Below are 17,367 nucleotides of genomic sequence, written 5' to 3'. Positions count from 1 at the left end.
CCAGTGCCCCCCTATAGACTGGGGCCCATGGGCACAGGCCCCGTTGGCCCAGTGGCTAATCTACCACTGCATGCACTCCCTGCATGGAGCTCATCTGCTCCAGAGTGGGATCCACTTGGACAAGTACTTGAAGTAGAATCACAGTCGCTATGAGGTAAGGAACCCTTCTTTTTCACTTAGATCTGGAATCTCTGACAGACAATAACTAGTCCTGGCTGTGGTTTATACAGTATCTTTCCTGAGCATCCATATATATATAAAGGCGTGTCATTGTTTTCATTATGCAGATCATGGTGTGATGCTCATCTGACCTCTCCGAGCACTGCATTGTCACTGATTCCTCCTCTTCTTTCCTATGCAGTTCTAGCAGCAGAAGTGGTGAAATTTTACTTTCCCAAAATGGTGGAAATGCACAATTATGTCCCAGCTAATTCAACGCAACAGAAACTCTCCAACTGGGGCCATCTCAACAGGTAAACATGTGCCCAGCGCCCCTCAGGCAGCATGGTGCTGGGGAGGTCGGGCCATGGAGCTGCGGGTGCATAGGGAAAACAGTGATTCAGTTTCCTTGTTGTTTTCCCACTCCTCTGCATCTTTCTGACCTCACACCCACCTGACAATACCGTGCAGCTTTTCTGCTCTGACACCCTCTGCCAACGCCAAACAGTGGCTTGGACTTCATACCTCTGATCTCCCCGCAAGTCCTGCGCGGCCTTCCTGAGCTCAGACCCCTCTTTCTGGGGCAGTGTGGATGCAACTGGAAACAAATAATTAGAGCAGCGAGATCCTAGACATTATGCAATGTTCTCCTCTACATGCTGAGCATGATCCTCCGCTGGGGTAAATCAGTGTTGCTACATTGTCTCTGAGGGAGCTACACCCACTTACCCCAGCTGAGGATCAGGCCCCTTAGTCCAGGAGAGATACTTCCACATGAGACTATTCTAGGAACTCAAGCCAGTTCTGCAGAGTGGGTGCCTGTACTGTGGTTTGACCATTCCCCTACCTGGGGGGCGGTTTGTACCCTTGCAGGAAGGTGCTGAACAAGCTGAATTTCTCCATCCCGGAAGACATGATCCGGAAGATCGTACAGTGCACGCCCGGCATGGTGGAGCTAGTGCTGCTCCCACTGCGGCAGAAAATCGAGGACAAGCAGAAGCGGAGCAAGGTGGCACCTAGCACATATCAGGTCAGCGGTGCTTGAGGGACGGCGGGCACCTCAGATGGTCAAACGTGGTGTAGGATCCTGTTGTGTATATGGGCCATGTGCTGAGGTCCTTGCTCAGGCAAACTGCCTTGGAGGCAAATGCTGGGTGAGCACTTTGGAGCTTGGCCTACAGCTGTGACAACTAGGTGTAATTTACAAACACAGAGCCATTAAACTGCATTCAGAAGGAGCATGGTTAAAGTGCAGGAAGTGTAGGAGTCATCACAGGGACTGAGGCATGAGTTCTGTTTCTGACTCACAGATGTGCTGTGTGCCCTTGAGTAAGTCACTTCATCGCTGTGTGCCTCAGTTTCCCCGTTTTCAAAATGGGCTTGCTAGACCCTCCCAGCGAGTGGGTGGGGGTTAATTCATTTATTGCAGAATAGTGACTCACCAGCCAGCGCGTCTCCCTGTGGCTGTTCATGCCATTGCAAGACCTTCCCCTTCTCCATCTGATGGCCGTTCAGGCCCTATGGTGGTCTGGTTCTAGTCACTCAGCCCAGTCACATACACTGATGTACATGGTTACCGCCCTGGAGCCTTTCCCCTATTTCAGGGCCCACCACAGGGCTCCACTGTAGCTTCCCCCTGGCTCCTTTCCCAGGCAGTAGGAACCCGAGACTCCTTTGCTGCTGGGTCTCTCACTCCCATGTCTCCCCCCTTCTGGCTCTCTTCTTCCCCTATTCTGAGCTTCTTCCCTTAGGGAATCAGCTGGGTCTGATTATGAGTTATGCCGAACACCCTCTCCCCCAGGTGGAAATGGGAGAGCTAACTGGGCCCACCAGCTCCCGTTAACCCTTCATCTATCTGTGTGTGGTTTATACACCCCATCATGTGTACGTACAGGGCTTTGAGATCCTCAGATAGAAGGCATTAAACAAGTGCACAATTGTTGTTCTGAGCAGCTCACAGCGTGTGGCCGCGAATAAAATGGTTATGCCTGCCACCAGAAATGCGCTCTTGGCCAGCGAGTGATGGAAATCAAATCGAAAAAACCATCCATTGAAAGCTCCATGCAAGCAGCACTCCATGCAGTGTGGTAGTCGGACTCGGACCACTAGGGTCGAGGGAGAGCCCAGCTACCAGTGCTGAGAGTTCAGGGCTAGGAACGGAGTGCCCCAGCCGACCCTAGCAGACTGGGTATGGGGCGAGAGGCAGGTCTTGTCAAGATACCAGTTATCCCTCAGTCGTCAGAGGGCATCAGTGTTGTTCTATGGAGCTGACAATTTAGCTGATCCCGCTGATGTTGGGATAGATGCACAGGAAGGAGGAAACTGAGTGGCGAAGGGCTAATGAAGGGGCACTAAAGCCAGGTGAGTGGAGCTGTTCTGAAGCTCAGGCATGGGTCGGGGAGGTCTCTCCTCCTCGTTCAGCGTGAGCCCACCTCCAGCCGCTCACCCTTAACCCCTTCTCAGTCGCACACCTCATGGGTCGGGGAGGTCTCTCCTCCTCGTTCAGCGTGAGCCCACCTCCAGCCGCTCACCCTTAACCCCTTCTCAGTCGCACCCCTCGTCCCTGCTGTGCCTCATGACGAGGCTCCGAGGGAAGCCTCGCGGGGCTGATAGTGTCGGTGCACGTATAGGAATGGCATGGGCTGCCGCCCATGTCGGGATGCCAGGCAATGAAATGGGCGATAAAGCAGCAAAAAGGACCTTAGAAAACAAGGCGGTTGATCTACCGAGTCCCCCGAGGCTCGGTCTATGCTACAGACTCGTGTCGGTGTAAGTTCGGCGCTCGGGCAAATCCGCCCCTCTGGGCGATGCAGTTCTACCGACCACGCTGCTGCTGCAGACAGCGCTACGGCGACCTGAGGCAGGAGCACCAGAACCCCAGTAGAAGTGGGGGGTGGGGAGGAGGGAATGAGGCCCGGTCCCTCTCAGTGGCCCTCTCACTTTTAAAAGTGGGGGAGGCCATGCCCCCCTCCCCAGTTCTGGCCCCCCTGAAGGGGGTGCTTCTCCTGTCAATATAGCTACTGCCTCTCGAGGAAGTGGAGTACCTACACCAATGGGAGAATCTCCCCGTCGGTGAGGTCGTGTCTCCTCCTAAGCCTGCAGTGCTGTATGCGTAGACAAGCTCTGCCTCAACAGGAATGCAAAAGTGTGGTTAAGGGAGAACTCGCGAAGGCACAGCAAGAACTATGGTGCAAAGAGGAAAAAGGAGGAAGGGTCTATGAAATGTGCCCGAACCTTGAGGATGCAGTTATCCTTCACAGCTATGGCTGCACAGTAATTACCTGGAGAGTGCGAAGCGCTCCTAAGTTCTGCTCAACGTGCACAAAGTCGGGTTGTGCGAAGGTAAAGAAACAGTTGAGCATCTGCTTTGGCAAAGCAGGGAGAATTTTTACAGAGACAGATTCTTGATGAAGAACAGAGGCCTCAAGGTGAATAGTCCGAAAGGATCGGTAAGCCCCTGGGAAAGTGGGGCAGTGTGGAAAAAGCATGATTCTGCTTTTTCAAAGACACAGGACAAGGTGAGGACAGATTTTGGAATATGTGAAAACCTGCAGTACATGGCAGTTGCAGCCTCGCATGCTGAGCCGCTGCACCAGACTGCCCCAGTAAAAGAGAGCAGGGGCCTGCAGCGTGCTGCTGGTCTTCGAAGACGACCTGATTGCAAGTTACTATGCAAAACAGCTTCAACAAGGGACTGGAGACGGGGCCAAATTCTTCTCTCACGCCTCTCTGTGTAAATCCAGAGTAATCCCATAGTCTGCAATGGAGCTGCTTTGGTTTTACCCAGTGTAAATCAGAGCAGGGACTGGGGGCTGGCTGGTGACTCTTCTCCTGGCTGGTCACCGGGGATGATGATGATGATGATAGTTACTGGTGCAGGAAGTGAAACCAGATATTATAGGTATAACAGAGACCTGGTGGAATAGTAGTCATGACTGGGCTACAGGTATTGAAGGGTATGTGCTGTTTAGGAAAGACCGAAATAAAGGTAAAGGTGGTGGAGTAGCACTGTATATCAATGATGAGATAGAATGTAAAGAAATAAGAAGCGATGAAATGGATATGACTGAGTCTGTCTGGGCAACAATTGGGGAAGAAAACTATTAGAGCCTCCCCTGGGATAGTGCTTGGGGTGTGCTATAGACCGCCGGGATCTAATTTGGATATAGATAGAGCCCTTTTTAATGTTTTTAATAAAGTAAATACTAATGGAAACTGTGTGATCATGGGAGACTTTAACTTCCCAGATATAGACTGGAGGACGAGTGCTAGTAATAATAATAGGGCTCAGATTTTCCTAGATGCGATAGCTGATGGATTCCTTCAGCAAGTAGTTGCTGAACCGACTAGAGGGGATGCCATTTTAGATTTGGTCTTGGTGAGTAATGAGGACCTCATAGAGGAAATGGTTGTAGGGGATAATCTTGGCTCAAGTGATCATGAGCTAATTCAGTTCAAACTGAATGGAAGGATTAACAAAAATAAATCTGCAACTAGGGTTTTTGATTTCAAAAGGGCTGACTTTCAAAAATTAAGGAAATTAGTTAGGGAAGTGGATTGGACTGAAGAATTTATGGGTTTAAAGGTAGAGGAGGCCTGGGATTATTTTAAATTAAAGCTGCAGAAGCTATCGGAAGCCTGCATCCCAAGAAAGGGGAAAAAATTCATAGACAGGAGTTGTAGACCAAGCTGGATGAGCAAGCATCTTAGAGAGGTAATTAAGAAAAAGCAGAAAGCATATAGGGAGTGGAAGAAGGGAGGGATCAGTAAGGAAAGCTACCTTATTGAGGTCAGAATATGTAGGGATAAAGTGAGACAGGCTAAAAGTCAAGTAGAGTTGGACCTTGCAAAGGGAATTAAAACCAATAGTAAAAGGTTCTATAGTCATATAAATAGGAAGAAAACAAAGAAAGAAGAAGTGGGACCGCTAAAAACTGAGGATGGAGTGGAGGTCAAGGATAATCTAGGCATGGCCCAATATCTAAACAAATACTTTGCCTCAGTCTTTAATAAGACTAAAGAGGATCTTAGGGATAATGGTAGCATGATAAATGGGAATGAGGATATGGAGGTAGACATCACCATATCTGAGGTAGAAGCGAAACTCAAACAGCTTAATGGGACTAAATCGGGGGGCCCAGATAATCTTCATCCAAGAATATTAAAAGAATTGGCACAAGAAATTGCAAGCCCATTAGCAAGAATTTTTAATGAATCTGTAAACTCAGGGGTTGTACCGTATGATTGGAGAATTGCTAACATAGTTCCTATTTTTAAGAAAGGGGAAAAAAAGTGATCCAAGTAATTATAGGCCTGTTAGTTTGACATCTGTAGTATGCAAGGTCTTGGAAAAAATTTTGAAGGAGAAGGTAGTTAAGGACATTGAAGTCAATGGTAAATGGGACAAAATACAACATGGTTTTACAAAAGGTAGATCGTGCCAAACCAACCTGATCTCCTTCTTTGAGAGAGTAACAGATTTTTTAGATAAAGGAAACGCAGTGGATCTAATTTACTTAGATTTTAGTAAGGCGTTTGATACTGTGCCACATGGGGAATTATTAGTTAAATTGGATAAGATGGGCATCAATAGGAAAATTGAAAGGTGGATAGGGAATTGGTTAAAGGGGAGACTACAACGGGTCCTACTGAAAGGTGAACTGTCAAGTTGGAGGGAGGTTACCAGTGGAGTTCCTCAAGGATCAGTTTTGGGACCAATCTTATTTAATCTTTTTATTACTGACCTGGGCACAAAAAGTGGGAGTGTGCTAATAAAGTTTGCAGATGATACAAAGCTGGGAGGTATTGCTAATTTAGAGAAGGACAGGGATACCCTACAGGAGGATCTGGATGACCTTGTAAACTGGAGTAATAGGAATAGGATGAAATTTAATAGTGAGAAGTGTAAGGTCATGCATTTAGGGATTAATAACAAGAATTTTAGTTATAAGCTAGGGACGCATCAACTAGAAGTAACGGAGGAGGAAAAGGACCTTGGAGTATTGGTTGATCATAGGATGACTATGAGCTGCCAATGTGATATGGCTGTGAAAAAAGCTAATGTCGTCTTGGGATGCATCAGGAGAGGTATTTCCAGTAGGGATAAGGAGGTTTTAGTACCGTTATATAAGGCACTGGTGAGACCTCACCTGGAATACTGTGTGCAGTTCTGGTCTCCCATGTTTAAGAAGGATGAATTCAAACTGGAACAGGTACAGAGAAGGGCTACTAGGATGATCCGAGGAATGGAAAACTTGTCTTATGAAAGGAGACTCAGGGAGCTTGGCTTGTTTAGCCTAACTAAAAGAAGGTTGAGGGGAGATATGATTGCTCTCTATAAATATATCAGAGGGATAAATACCAGAGAGGGAGAGGAATTATTTAAACTCAGTACCAATGTGGACACAAGAACAAATGGATATAAACTGGCCACTAGGAAATTTAGATTAGAAATTAGACGAAGGTTTCTAACCATCAGAGGAGTGAAGTTTTGGAATAGCCTTCCGAGGGAAGTAGTGGGGGCAAAAGATCTATCTTGCTTTAAGATTAAACTCGATAAGTTTATGGAGGAGATGGTATGATGGGATAACATGGTTTTGGTAATTAAATATTCATGGTAAATAGGCCCAATGGCCTGTGATGGGTTTTTAGATGGGGTAAGATCCAAGTTACCCGGGAAAGAATTTTCTGTAGTATCTGGCTGATGAATCTTGCCCATATGCTCAGGGTTTAGCTGATCGCCATATTTGGGGTCGGGAAGGAATTTTCCTCCAGGGCAGATTGGAAGGCCCTGGAGGTTTTTCGCCTTCCTCTGTAGCATGGGGCACGGGTCACTTGCTGGAGGATTCTCTGCTCCTTGAGGTCTTCAAACTACAATTTGAGGACTTCAATAGCACAGATATAGGTGTGAGGTCTTTTTTAGGAGTGGTGGGTGAAATTCTGTGGCCTGCATTGTGCAGGAGGTCAGACTAGATGATCATAATGGTCCCTTCTGGCCTAAATATCTATGAATCTATGAATTTCCTGCCGGAGAACAGCCGCTGGAGAGAGATGGCTCTTACTCATGGGCCTTAGGCAGACACCAGTATACAGAGTGGGCCAGACTCTTCTCTGTCACGCCCGTGTAAACCCGGAATAACTCTGCTGGAGCCAGTGGAGTTGCTCTGCTGGAACTTGGTCCGGTCCCTCCTGGGGTGGAGTGATTGCAGCGGAGCAGACTATGGCTGAGCGTCACCCGCTCCTGCATGTTACCCCCTAGCCACAGCTGTGAGATGCACATCATCTGCGTGGCTAATACACCAGTCATCATGCAATTGCCCTACCTTGGCCGCTCCACTCACTGGTGTTTCAGAGGTGACGCCTCTCTCCCTGCTTGTCCGGACTGCAGAATCTTTGTGGCCGCTCCCTCCCTCCCCATACACCCACGCTCTGTAATCAGCCACATGGACTTAGTGTTTTATAATCCCAGCAACGGCGGTTTGTCCCCTCTTCAGTGCGAGCGTGACGGCCCCAGCGAGTGAGCGCTGCTGGCTACAGCTCAGGCGTTAGCAGGGCAAGTTGTGTCAGAGGGACCCCGCCCCACCAAGGTGAGGACAGTGTTGTCTCCATGGCCCATCAATGCGCCGCCTCTCTGCTGAGACTGGCAGTGAGGTGGCCGATCTGTGCCAGGGTGATGGTGCTTTGGAAATGTGGACACCGGTGTCCTAGCAACCGGACTGAGACTAGACCAGACCTATTTTTATTAGACTTAAAAGAAAAAAGGGGATTTCAACTGATGACCAGATTTCTCTGACCAATAGGTCTAGTTAACTGTACAAAACCCTGCAAGGCCTTCCTGGGGAAGAGGTTTCTGATAGCAGAGGGCTCTAATCTAGTAGAATGAGACCCCGCGGTTGGCAGCTGAAGCTAGACGAATGCCGTCTAGACATAAGGTGTACGTTTTGTAAATGATGAGGCTAACTGTTGTCGCAACCTACCCTAGTGACGTGGTGGGTTCCCCATCACTCGGGGGCCTTAAATCCCAGCTGGATGTCTTTCTATATGTTGGGCTATAGCTCCAACAGAAGGGCTGGGCTTGATGCAGAAATCACTGGGTGCGGGCCTTTCCGCGGTGTCCGACTAGATAGTCATAATGGCCCTGTCTGACCTGTGAAACCCCACAGTACTGAGTTCATAGGGACCCCCATCCTCAGTGTCTTTCCTAAAGACTTGTTCCATCTTTCCACTGACAGGGCACTGCAAGTTCGGCCTAAGGCCCCCAAGTGTTCCAGTCCCCCCTGTTATCAGATATTGTACCAGGAACTGGCTGGGGGGGGATGCGCCACTGCCCCCTACTGGATGGGATCAGAGCTGCTCCGCCCATGTCATTTCCTGTGTGCCACCTTGTATTCTGCCTTCACTCAGACCCACTCATCTCTGCAATATCCTGATCGTTGCCATCTTGCCGCCTATGGAAGTCTTGCCAGGCCTCTCTTGGGAGGAAGCTGACAGTGGATTGCAAGGCATTTTCACTTGAACCATGTGTTTTCTCTGTGCAGGAGCTGGGCACACGCTATGCACTCAATGAGAATGGCCATATGGAAACAGGTAGGAGTGACAGGAGTCTCTCTGAGCAGTATGTGTGTTCTGGGGGAGTTAGCTTCCATCCCTGCCACGTGGCTCTGTGACCCTGGGCAAGTCTCTCAGTCTCCCTGTGCCTCAGTTTCCCACCTGTACAATGGGGATGTGCTGTCCTGCATTGCAGGGGTGTGAAGAAGATACATGATTTGCATTACAGTAGCACCTAGAGGGCCTGATGGAGTTTGCGGCCCCATTGTGCTGGATGCTGTACAGATGTAGTGTCGACTCAAAGACACAACAGCTGAGGAGTGGGAGAATGGGAAGATTCTCTCCTGTAAGCTGACACACAGAGAGGGACTCGTAACAGCTACTAAAATTGATGGACATCAGGAGCCTAAATACCTTGGAGGATCTGGGCCCGAGTGACTTACCCAGGGCCCGAGACAGAGCCACAAATTGAGCTGGATTTGCTGGTCCCAGCCCAGTGCCTTAACCACAAAACCAGCTACGTTAGTTACCGTTGCTGGAGAGTCCAGCTATTATGATGCTGCAGCTCTAGAAATACCTGCAGAGATTTCATAGGTCAAGTGGCTTCTTCACCAACTGCTTGGCCTCTAGGAATCTGCAGAGTCTGTAAGTCCTTGTAGCTTTTTCTAAGGGGACCAGCTAGCAGAAGGAAGGATGGTCTTGGATTAAAGAACAAAGCTGTAAACCAGGAGATCTGGGGTTCAGAACCAGCTCTGCCATGGACTTGCTGTGGCAAGTCACTTCCCCTCTCCATGTGCTAGGTAAGGCAGGGATAATGGCAAGGCTGACTGACAGCACTAGGCGTACATGAGCTTTTCAGATGGACGGTGCTAGCAAGGTGCCATTTCCCCAGTGGGCTCAAGCATGAGACCCTTCCTGTTAGCCCCACTGGAATTCAGAGCTGCCCCCTCTGAAGCCTTACGACTCCCAGCCCATACCTGTGAGCTCATAGAGCCCGAGGTGAGATTGGCACACAAGTAAACTACCCCAGCATGTGTGCGCGGCACCTCTCCGCTGCTCCCTGGGGGAGTCAATGGGACTTGCAGTGACAGCAGTTCCTCGCTCCAGACAGTAGTTCTAACCTGACCCTGCTCGCAGAGGCCAGATGCGCCTGTCGCAGAACTGGCTGGGCGTGCCCAGCCAATCAGCCAGTGTTTAAGCTGCCCAGGGTCCTAAGGCCTCACTTTCCCAGTTTCAGCTAAGGCTCAGTTCTGCCCTTGCTGAGGCTCCCATGGAAGCGGGTTACACCAGGGTAACAGAGGGCTTGATCTGCGGCTGTAACCGAACGTGGTTTGTGTTACCAGGCTATTCGTCAAAGCCAAAGACCAATGCAGCAGGGATCTACGTGCAGCAGTCCCCACGAGCTGAAAGGTAAAGTCTGCCCTAGGATCACCCCACAAACTGACAACAGTGTTTATTGATACAGTCCCCGCATGACCCTTTAGAACTACAGCCCCTTCCTGGTTACTTGGCTGGGAGCCCTCCAAGGAATGCTCAGGTGCTCCACAAGGGTCCGGGGGAGCGGCAGGTAGCTGGCCCTTCTGTCCTCTGGGCTCTACTGCTCTAGGGAAAAATGGAGGCCCCTCGCTTCACAGGACTGTCAATCCAACCCTTCCCAAAGGGCAAGTGAAATGCAAACCCTTCCTGGCTGGGACAGCTTTGCCCCCGAGATTTATGGAAGTGAACGGCCCACCTGAGCAAAGAGGAAATCTCCATGGTACTTTTGTCGCATATTTGCACACAGGCCCAGATCCTCAGCGGGGGTAAGTCAGTGAAGTTCCACTACCATCCACAGAGCGAGGCTGAATTACCCCAGCTGAGGATCGGGCCCTTAGCGTGTGCCAGGACGCGCCCACCCCCAGCACTGCTCAGTGCCTCTTGCTGCTACCAGGGTTTGTCTAAGCTGAGCCGCCCTGCAGCCTCACAACAAAGAGCACAGGGGAATCGGACACCTGCTTGGGCTTTCAGTTTGCCTGGGCCACTCTAGTGGTGCCAACCTAACCCCCGCTCGGCAGAGGCCTGGCGCTTTCACCCCTTCACGCTGCTGTGTGCAGCCCTCTCTGCTGCCAGCCCAGATCCCAGTGAGCAGCAGGGACTGTTCCTAAAGCAAAACATCCAAGGACCATCCTGCCACTCACTGAGATGGTTAAACCTGTGATGTCCCGAGGAAGGAAGAGGGAACGTGATGTCTGCCTTGGCCTCCCTTATGTTTACCAGTGGGCCAGGGTTTATCCCAGGGTGGCTTATGTAAGTGAGAGAGGCAAAGCCCGAATCTCCTCTCACCTGGTGTAACCCTGTTGATGGCTTTGGAGTTCCTCCTGACTTACATCAGCGCATGGGAGGGGAGAATCAGGCTCATCAATTCACTCGGCCCCGGTGCATTCAGGCCAGTGGGAGATAGGCGCTCTGATGCCAAGGCTGAGTATGACCTGCGGAAGGAGAGATGGGGCCTGTTGTTCGTTCCAGTCTGTCTGAAATGCCCAGACAATGGCACATCCACTGCTTCCCTTGAGACACTGTTGCCCATCTAGTCCAGCAGGTGGCTGATGGAGGGCAGTCCAGTCCCCTGCGCTGCATCCAGCCTAGTTCTCAATGGCCCCCATGATGGGGCTCCCACCCCTTCCATAGGGGACCCTCTGCGATCTGACGGAGCTCACTGTGGGCAAGTCTCTCCTCCTCCTACGTGTATATCTCTGGTTTTACTTCTTTCCCCAGGATGAACAAGGACCAGCAAGGCTATGCCCAGGCACTGCAGGGAGACACCAGCTTCCGCATTCAGTTAGTGGAGAGGGAGCAGGCTCTGCTGGCGTGTCAAGAGATGGTCCAGGTGAGGACAGTTCGCATGCTGTCCGTGGAACAGCAAGACATCCTCTGAAAGTATGCCGGGCTTTGCCCACAGCCACCTCCATGGCTCATCCCACCCCACCCTCTGGGTAGGGAATACCCACTTCCCATGATGCCCACGGGACGGGAGTCCTCAGCCAGCGTGGAGGTGACTGCACAAGACTGGCTTTCCTGCCTCCAACTCGGCACCTCCACTAGTCGCAATGGTGGGACCATTAGCATAGACTAGCTGCCAGGATCTTAATCGGCTCCATGTCGGTCCAGCGGTTGGAGCTGTAGGCGGACAGGCTTGAGGGGTCAACCTAGAGTCAGTAGCTGGGGTCTGGAGCCAAAGGTCAAGCCAGAATCAATAGCCATGAACCAGAGGTCAGGGCAAGGAGTGAGGAACAAGGCTGGGTCTATCTCGGCTGCAAGTCAGACCTCCTTGTTGCACAGACAGCTTCCTGCTCCTCTCTCCAGGCTTAAATAGTAGGTCTGGGCAAATGATTGCTCATGGGAGGAGCTGCCAGTCATTTCTACCAGGGCAGCACTTCCTGCAGTGACTGGTCTCCCAGGATGTAGGCAGAGCCATGGTCCATGCACCCAAGGCTGCCTGGTGATGCCACCTGCCCAGGGCCCCGTAGGTCTAGGCTCAAGAACCCTGGGTGAGGATTCACAGTATGTCGACACTGCACTCAGATGAGTGACTGCAGCCCATGTAGTTCGGGTACCACCAGCAGTGAAACCAGGGCAGGAGCTGGGAACGGGTGACAGGGAATGGATCATGTGGTGATGCCCTGGTCTGTTCATTCCCTCTGGGGCACCTGGCATTGGCCACTGTCAGAAGACAAGATACCGGGCTAGATGGATCTTTGGTCTGATCCAGGCCGGCCATTCTTATGTTCTTATGGCAGCATGGGCTTCGGTGCAGGTTAGCCACTCAACACCCGTGCTGCTGGGGCTTGGCCGCTGTTGGTATGTGAGCAAGCTAGAGAAAAGCTAGTGGATTGGAGTGGAGACAGACCCACTGTGGTTAAAATGCTGGGGATGGGTAGGGTCCCATAGACTGCTGTGCTGGGGCTTGCAATGGTGGGAAATGATAGGACAGTAAGTCTAGTGTAGACAAGGCCAAGATTTCAGCAAGCCATAGCCCATCATGACTCGTGTGCAGGGCTCCCTGTGCAGCCACATGGCCTGCTGGTCAGCCTGGCTCTGTACTTGCATATGAGATGCAGCCGCAGCTCCAAGAAGCCTGCAGTCCGGTTCAGACCCAGACAAAACAGCTCAGACAAGCATAAGCCCCCAGGTGATGGCACGGTCCCAAGGGGGTGAAGACAATGTGAAGTCCTGCCTGGGCCATTCTTGCAAAGCTCTGCAGAAGAAGGTGTGTTTTATGGCCATCTTTGAAGGTGGTGAGAACAAGTGATGTTATGACAGTATCTGATACCCAAGAGCTGGGTGATCCTACTGATCTTGTGTCACTTACTGGGGACTGATGGAAATGTGAGGTAGAAACAAGGGTCATAGAATCATAGAATATCAGGGTTGGAAGGGACCCCAGAAGGTCATCTAGTCCAACCCCCTGCTCAAAGCAGGACCAATTCCCAGTTAAATCATCCCAGCCAGGGCTTTGTCAAGCCTGACCTTAAAAACCTCTAAGGAAGGAGATTCTACCACCTCCCTAGGTAACGCATTCCAGTGTTTCACCAGGGTCTGGTTGCATGTTTGATGGGAGATCAAAAGAAGAAGAACATAGTCATTACTGCCAGCCCCAAAGATCCTGTTAGATCTTGCCATTGGCTTAAAGCACAAGACATAAAAAAAAATACTGGATTCTTTTTCATGAGAAACGGTATAGCCTAGTAGGTAGAGCGCTTGACTCAGGAGGCCTGGGTTCTAGTCCTGGTTTTGCCACTGTCCTGCTGGGTGACCTTGAGCTAATCTCTGCCCCTCTCCATACCTCAGTTTCACCATCTATAAAATGGGGATCATGATACTGATCTCCTTTGCTAAGTGCTTTGAGGTCTACTGATAAGTCCTCGATTAAAAGCTAGGTAGGAGAAAGAGGACACATGTAAAAGTAGGCAGAGACAGGCATAAGCTGCAGAATTCAGAACTGGCTCCAGCCTGCAAGGCCCATGGGGCTGGAATAAAGGGCTTGGTTTGGGCCCCTCTCTTTAAAAAAGGCCGATCACCCCAGCCAGCATGTGCTTCCCTTTGCTCAGATCCTGCAGATGAAGGTGCGGCGGCTGGAACACCTGCTCCACCTAAAGAACGTTCGGATTGACGACCTCACGAGGCGCCTCCAGCAAGTGGAGCAGAAACAGAAATGAGGCAGGGCTCGGTTTCCCTGCGACTCTCTCACCCTCAAACTTCTCACAGGCACATTTGTGAGAGCCGGCGTTCCTGTGCCTCTCCCACTGCTAATCGCTGCTCCTGGGCTTGGAGAGACCGAGCCATCACAGACAGGACTGGTAGAGGTCTGCATCTGAATAATGACACAGGGCTCCCAGTTACTTACAATCCAAGGGCAAGACTGAGGGGAAAAAATAAGGCCTAGAGTCCAAGAGTGAGAAATGCACAAGCACAGGTGGCAAAGGCAGATCTAGAAGTTCACCTGCCATTGTGCACGAGGGTGTGGTAGTTGTCTAAGTGCACCGGTGATTGCGCATGCGTTTGTTAGTCACGCACATGCAGCTGCAATCAGTCGGCTTTGCATTCTTTGCAGTTATGGACAGGGACCCACAGTTGTGCATGCATTCATACAACTGCAAGAAATGCTAGTGCAAATGTGCGCTCACAAATGTGCTCGGGCTGAGGCAGTATTTTGAGTGCCAGGTTTTCTATCTACAACCAAATCCAGCGACTTTGCTGAATATAGACTCCTTTTGCTTTCTGTGCTTTAGTACCAGGCCACCCCTTCGCTTGTTAGTTGTTTTAAAGAGCCCCAAACTACCCCCTCTTGTTCCATCGGGTGACTCTTGGGTGACAGCTGGCTGGAGATGCATGGGGAAGGAATGGATCATTCACAAGGATGCTTTTCGACAGGTGCGATCCTGGAGCCCTCACTCAGGGACAACTCCCACTGAAGGGTAAGGATCTGTCTACGCAGCTAACGCTGTGCACAGGGCAGCCTACCTGAGCCAGCTTGAATCCAGCTAGCGCAGGTAACGCAGCCATGAAGCCAACACAGCACAGGGTACGGAGCAGAATGCGTGGCCAGGCTCTGTGCCAGGCAGCACTACCCAGGCTGATGCCCCATCCGCTCTGTCATGCCCAGCTGGTGCTGTGTAGACACACCCTGAGGAAGGCCCTCTGGGATCAGACCCGGTGGAGATCAGTCGCCTCCACCCATTGATCAGTTTACTCTGGGCTCCATTTGGCTACAAGCATGAAAAGACCCTCAGCTCCTGGCTCTCTGCTCCTTACAGTTTGTTGGGGTTCCCCTGCCTTTGGGTGGCTTTCAGAGGCTGCCTGATTAGAAAGGAGCCGTCTCTGCGGTAGTCCAAGGGCTGATAATAGCAACAGGCGGAGGGCTGACCAATCACAGCCACAGAGAGGCCCCCTGCTGGGGAGGGGCTGCGCTGCTCAGACATGAAAGCTCCAAACTCAGGGCCAGCCCCAGTAACTGTACTGAGGTCAATGGGCCAGGTCCCGGCTGCTGTGAAGGGGAGAAGCTGTGCTGAGGTCAATGGGCCAGGTCCCGGCTGCTGTGAAGGGGAGAAGCTGTGCTGAGGTCAATGGGCCAGGTCCCGGCTGCTGTGAAGGGGAGAAGCTGTGCTGAGGTCAATGGGCCAGGTCCCGGCTGCTGTGAAGGGGAGAAGCTGTGCTGAGGCCAATGGGCCAGGTCCCGGCTGCTGTGAAGGGGAGAAGCTGTACTGTCACAGCAGCCGGGACCTGGCCCATTGAACGGGAGAAGCTGTGCTGAGGTCAATGGGCCAGGTCCCGGCTGCTGTGAAGGGGAGAAGCTGTACTGAGGTCAATGGGCCAGGTCCCGGCTGCTGTGAAGGGGAGTAGCTGTACTGAAGTCCGTGAAGCGATGCTGACTTGCATCAGTGGGGAATCTGGCCCATAAATGCTCTTCTAGCTAGGGATGGGACCGAGCTGCCGAAGCTGGCCCTGCATTCTGAACATGTGGGAGCTGGAGGGTGTTTGGATAAAGAGCTGTGCTTTGACCCAAAGGGAGCCTGTGTGTGGGTTCAGACTGACACCTCCTGAAATTCTGAGGTATGGGGGTCAGAGGCTGGGGTTCAGGCCCTGCTCTGTTATCTTCTCTACAGCCAGTGACCTCGCTGCACTATCGCTTGGCACAACACATTTGCCTTCAGCTTCCTTTGGTCCTGGAGAATGGCTGAATTCCCATGCAAGCCCAGTGACTCCCCCGGGAGGGAGAATGCCCCATTGACCTCTGGGGAGTTAGTCCTGGTTTGCAGCAGGGTCAGGGAGAGCAGAGTCTGGCCCTGTGTTTCTCCAAGGCAGGAGCAGCATAAGGATACCATTAAGCAGCAGCTGATGGGAACGCTCAGGTTAGGAACCATCCTGCTCACTGGTAGGGCCCAAAAGTGGCTCCCATCTGATGAGCACCCAGTGCCAATCAGGCCCTGATCCGGCACCCACTGGTGTCATTGGGACTCTTCCCACTGACATCAACAGACTTTGGGCCCCTCAGGATCCCGCTCCAGTTCCGAATGGAGGGGGTCCATCAGGGCCAGGGCAGCCACCATTAACTGGTCCCCTTGTTGGCAGCCTCAGAGGGACCACTGACTGAATGAGCCAAGAAGACTGAATTCCCTGGACACCCGTTCTGGCTGGGACAGTGCAGGGAAGTTTGCTGCTGGGGTGTTCAGCCACCAGGGCTGTCAAGCCAACACTAAACTGAGCCAGGGAAGTCACTTTGCTGCTTTCCCTTGTATTTCCTGTGTGGCGAGGGAAGCATCGTCCCTTTGTGCTTTGTAACTAGGGGTGCTGCATCAGGATCCTTGCCTCTCTGGAGTCAGTCTACGCCTGCACCCTCTCCTTGCATCACTGTTGCTGGCAGCACTGCAAGCACCGGAGGATGGAAGGCAACAGGAGGTGGAGGAAAATCTCCTCTTATCTTTAATCTCTGCTCCATCTTGTGCATCCTACCATGGCAGTCGATACCTCTGCATCATGCAGGCTGAAATAGCAGAATACCAAGCAAAGCATGGGAGATAATTTGTGGCCTATATTTTATCCACTTTGCCGGTAGGCCTGTTGGTCACCTCCACCAATATCCAGGTATCAGATGCTTGGGGGCAAAACCTAGCTGGGTATGTATTTCAACACCTGCCAAGGGGACTCCCCCCCCAGTTATCTACCATATGGACCTCATTATGTACAATATGGACCGCAGTAGCAACCATATGTATACCTTATCATCTCATGATGTTCCATTGCTATTTCAATGGAGCATAGCAGACCAGATGCTACAGTTGAGGGTTAGGTTATTCTGGGTTGTAAGACTTGGCGCTCTCTGCTAGCTCCACCTTCCTAGCTGATCAGCACCCATGTGCTAATTTTCCAGACTGGCACTGGCAGTTACTCATTGTTGATGATTTTTTAATTGTTTTATTTACCAATCTCTGTTTAGATTATTGTGTTGCTGTTTGGTGTGGACTCTGCTGTCAGCATAACCCAGGGGGTTATGGGTATAAGGGTTCCCTGTATCATTTTCAGTCTAAAAGTGTTTATTTCCTTTCCTCCTGATGCGTGGGGGTGTGTGTGTGTGAGAGAGTGAGTCGATGCAGACATTTGAGAGTAAAACCTGATGCTTGCAAA

At 51.3% G+C, this 17,367-nt stretch overlaps 1 protein-coding gene and 1 long non-coding RNA gene across 2 annotated transcripts in view; one reads left to right on the top strand and one right to left on the bottom strand.

Moving 5' to 3' along the window:
• LOC311519871 overlaps window positions 1–11,169 on the bottom strand; it is a 26,436-nt gene extending 15,267 nt beyond the window's left edge. The window contains exon 1 of the long non-coding RNA XR_014711404.1: window positions 11,029–11,169. This is a non-coding gene — a long non-coding RNA (uncharacterized lncRNA). The remainder of the gene's footprint in view (window positions 1–11,028) is intronic.
• SPEF1 (sperm flagellar 1) overlaps window positions 1–17,367 on the top strand; it is a 19,588-nt gene extending 2,221 nt beyond the window's left edge. The window contains exons 2-7 of the mRNA XM_084626885.1: window positions 362–473; window positions 1,033–1,189; window positions 8,697–8,745; window positions 10,050–10,116; window positions 11,461–11,572; window positions 13,794–17,367. Coding sequence (XP_084483011.1) covers window positions 362–473; window positions 1,033–1,189; window positions 8,697–8,745; window positions 10,050–10,116; window positions 11,461–11,572; window positions 13,794–13,901 — 605 coding nt within the window. The 3' untranslated portion in view covers window positions 13,902–17,367. The remainder of the gene's footprint in view (window positions 1–361; window positions 474–1,032; window positions 1,190–8,696; window positions 8,746–10,049; window positions 10,117–11,460; window positions 11,573–13,793) is intronic.

The sequence above is a fragment of the Lepidochelys olivacea genome, assembly GCF_965140295.1.
Source record: "Lepidochelys olivacea isolate rLepOli2 genome assembly, chromosome: 4".
Taxonomy (NCBI): Eukaryota; Metazoa; Chordata; order Testudines; family Cheloniidae; genus Lepidochelys; species Lepidochelys olivacea.
This window is presented reverse-complemented; position numbering and strand designations above follow the sequence as displayed.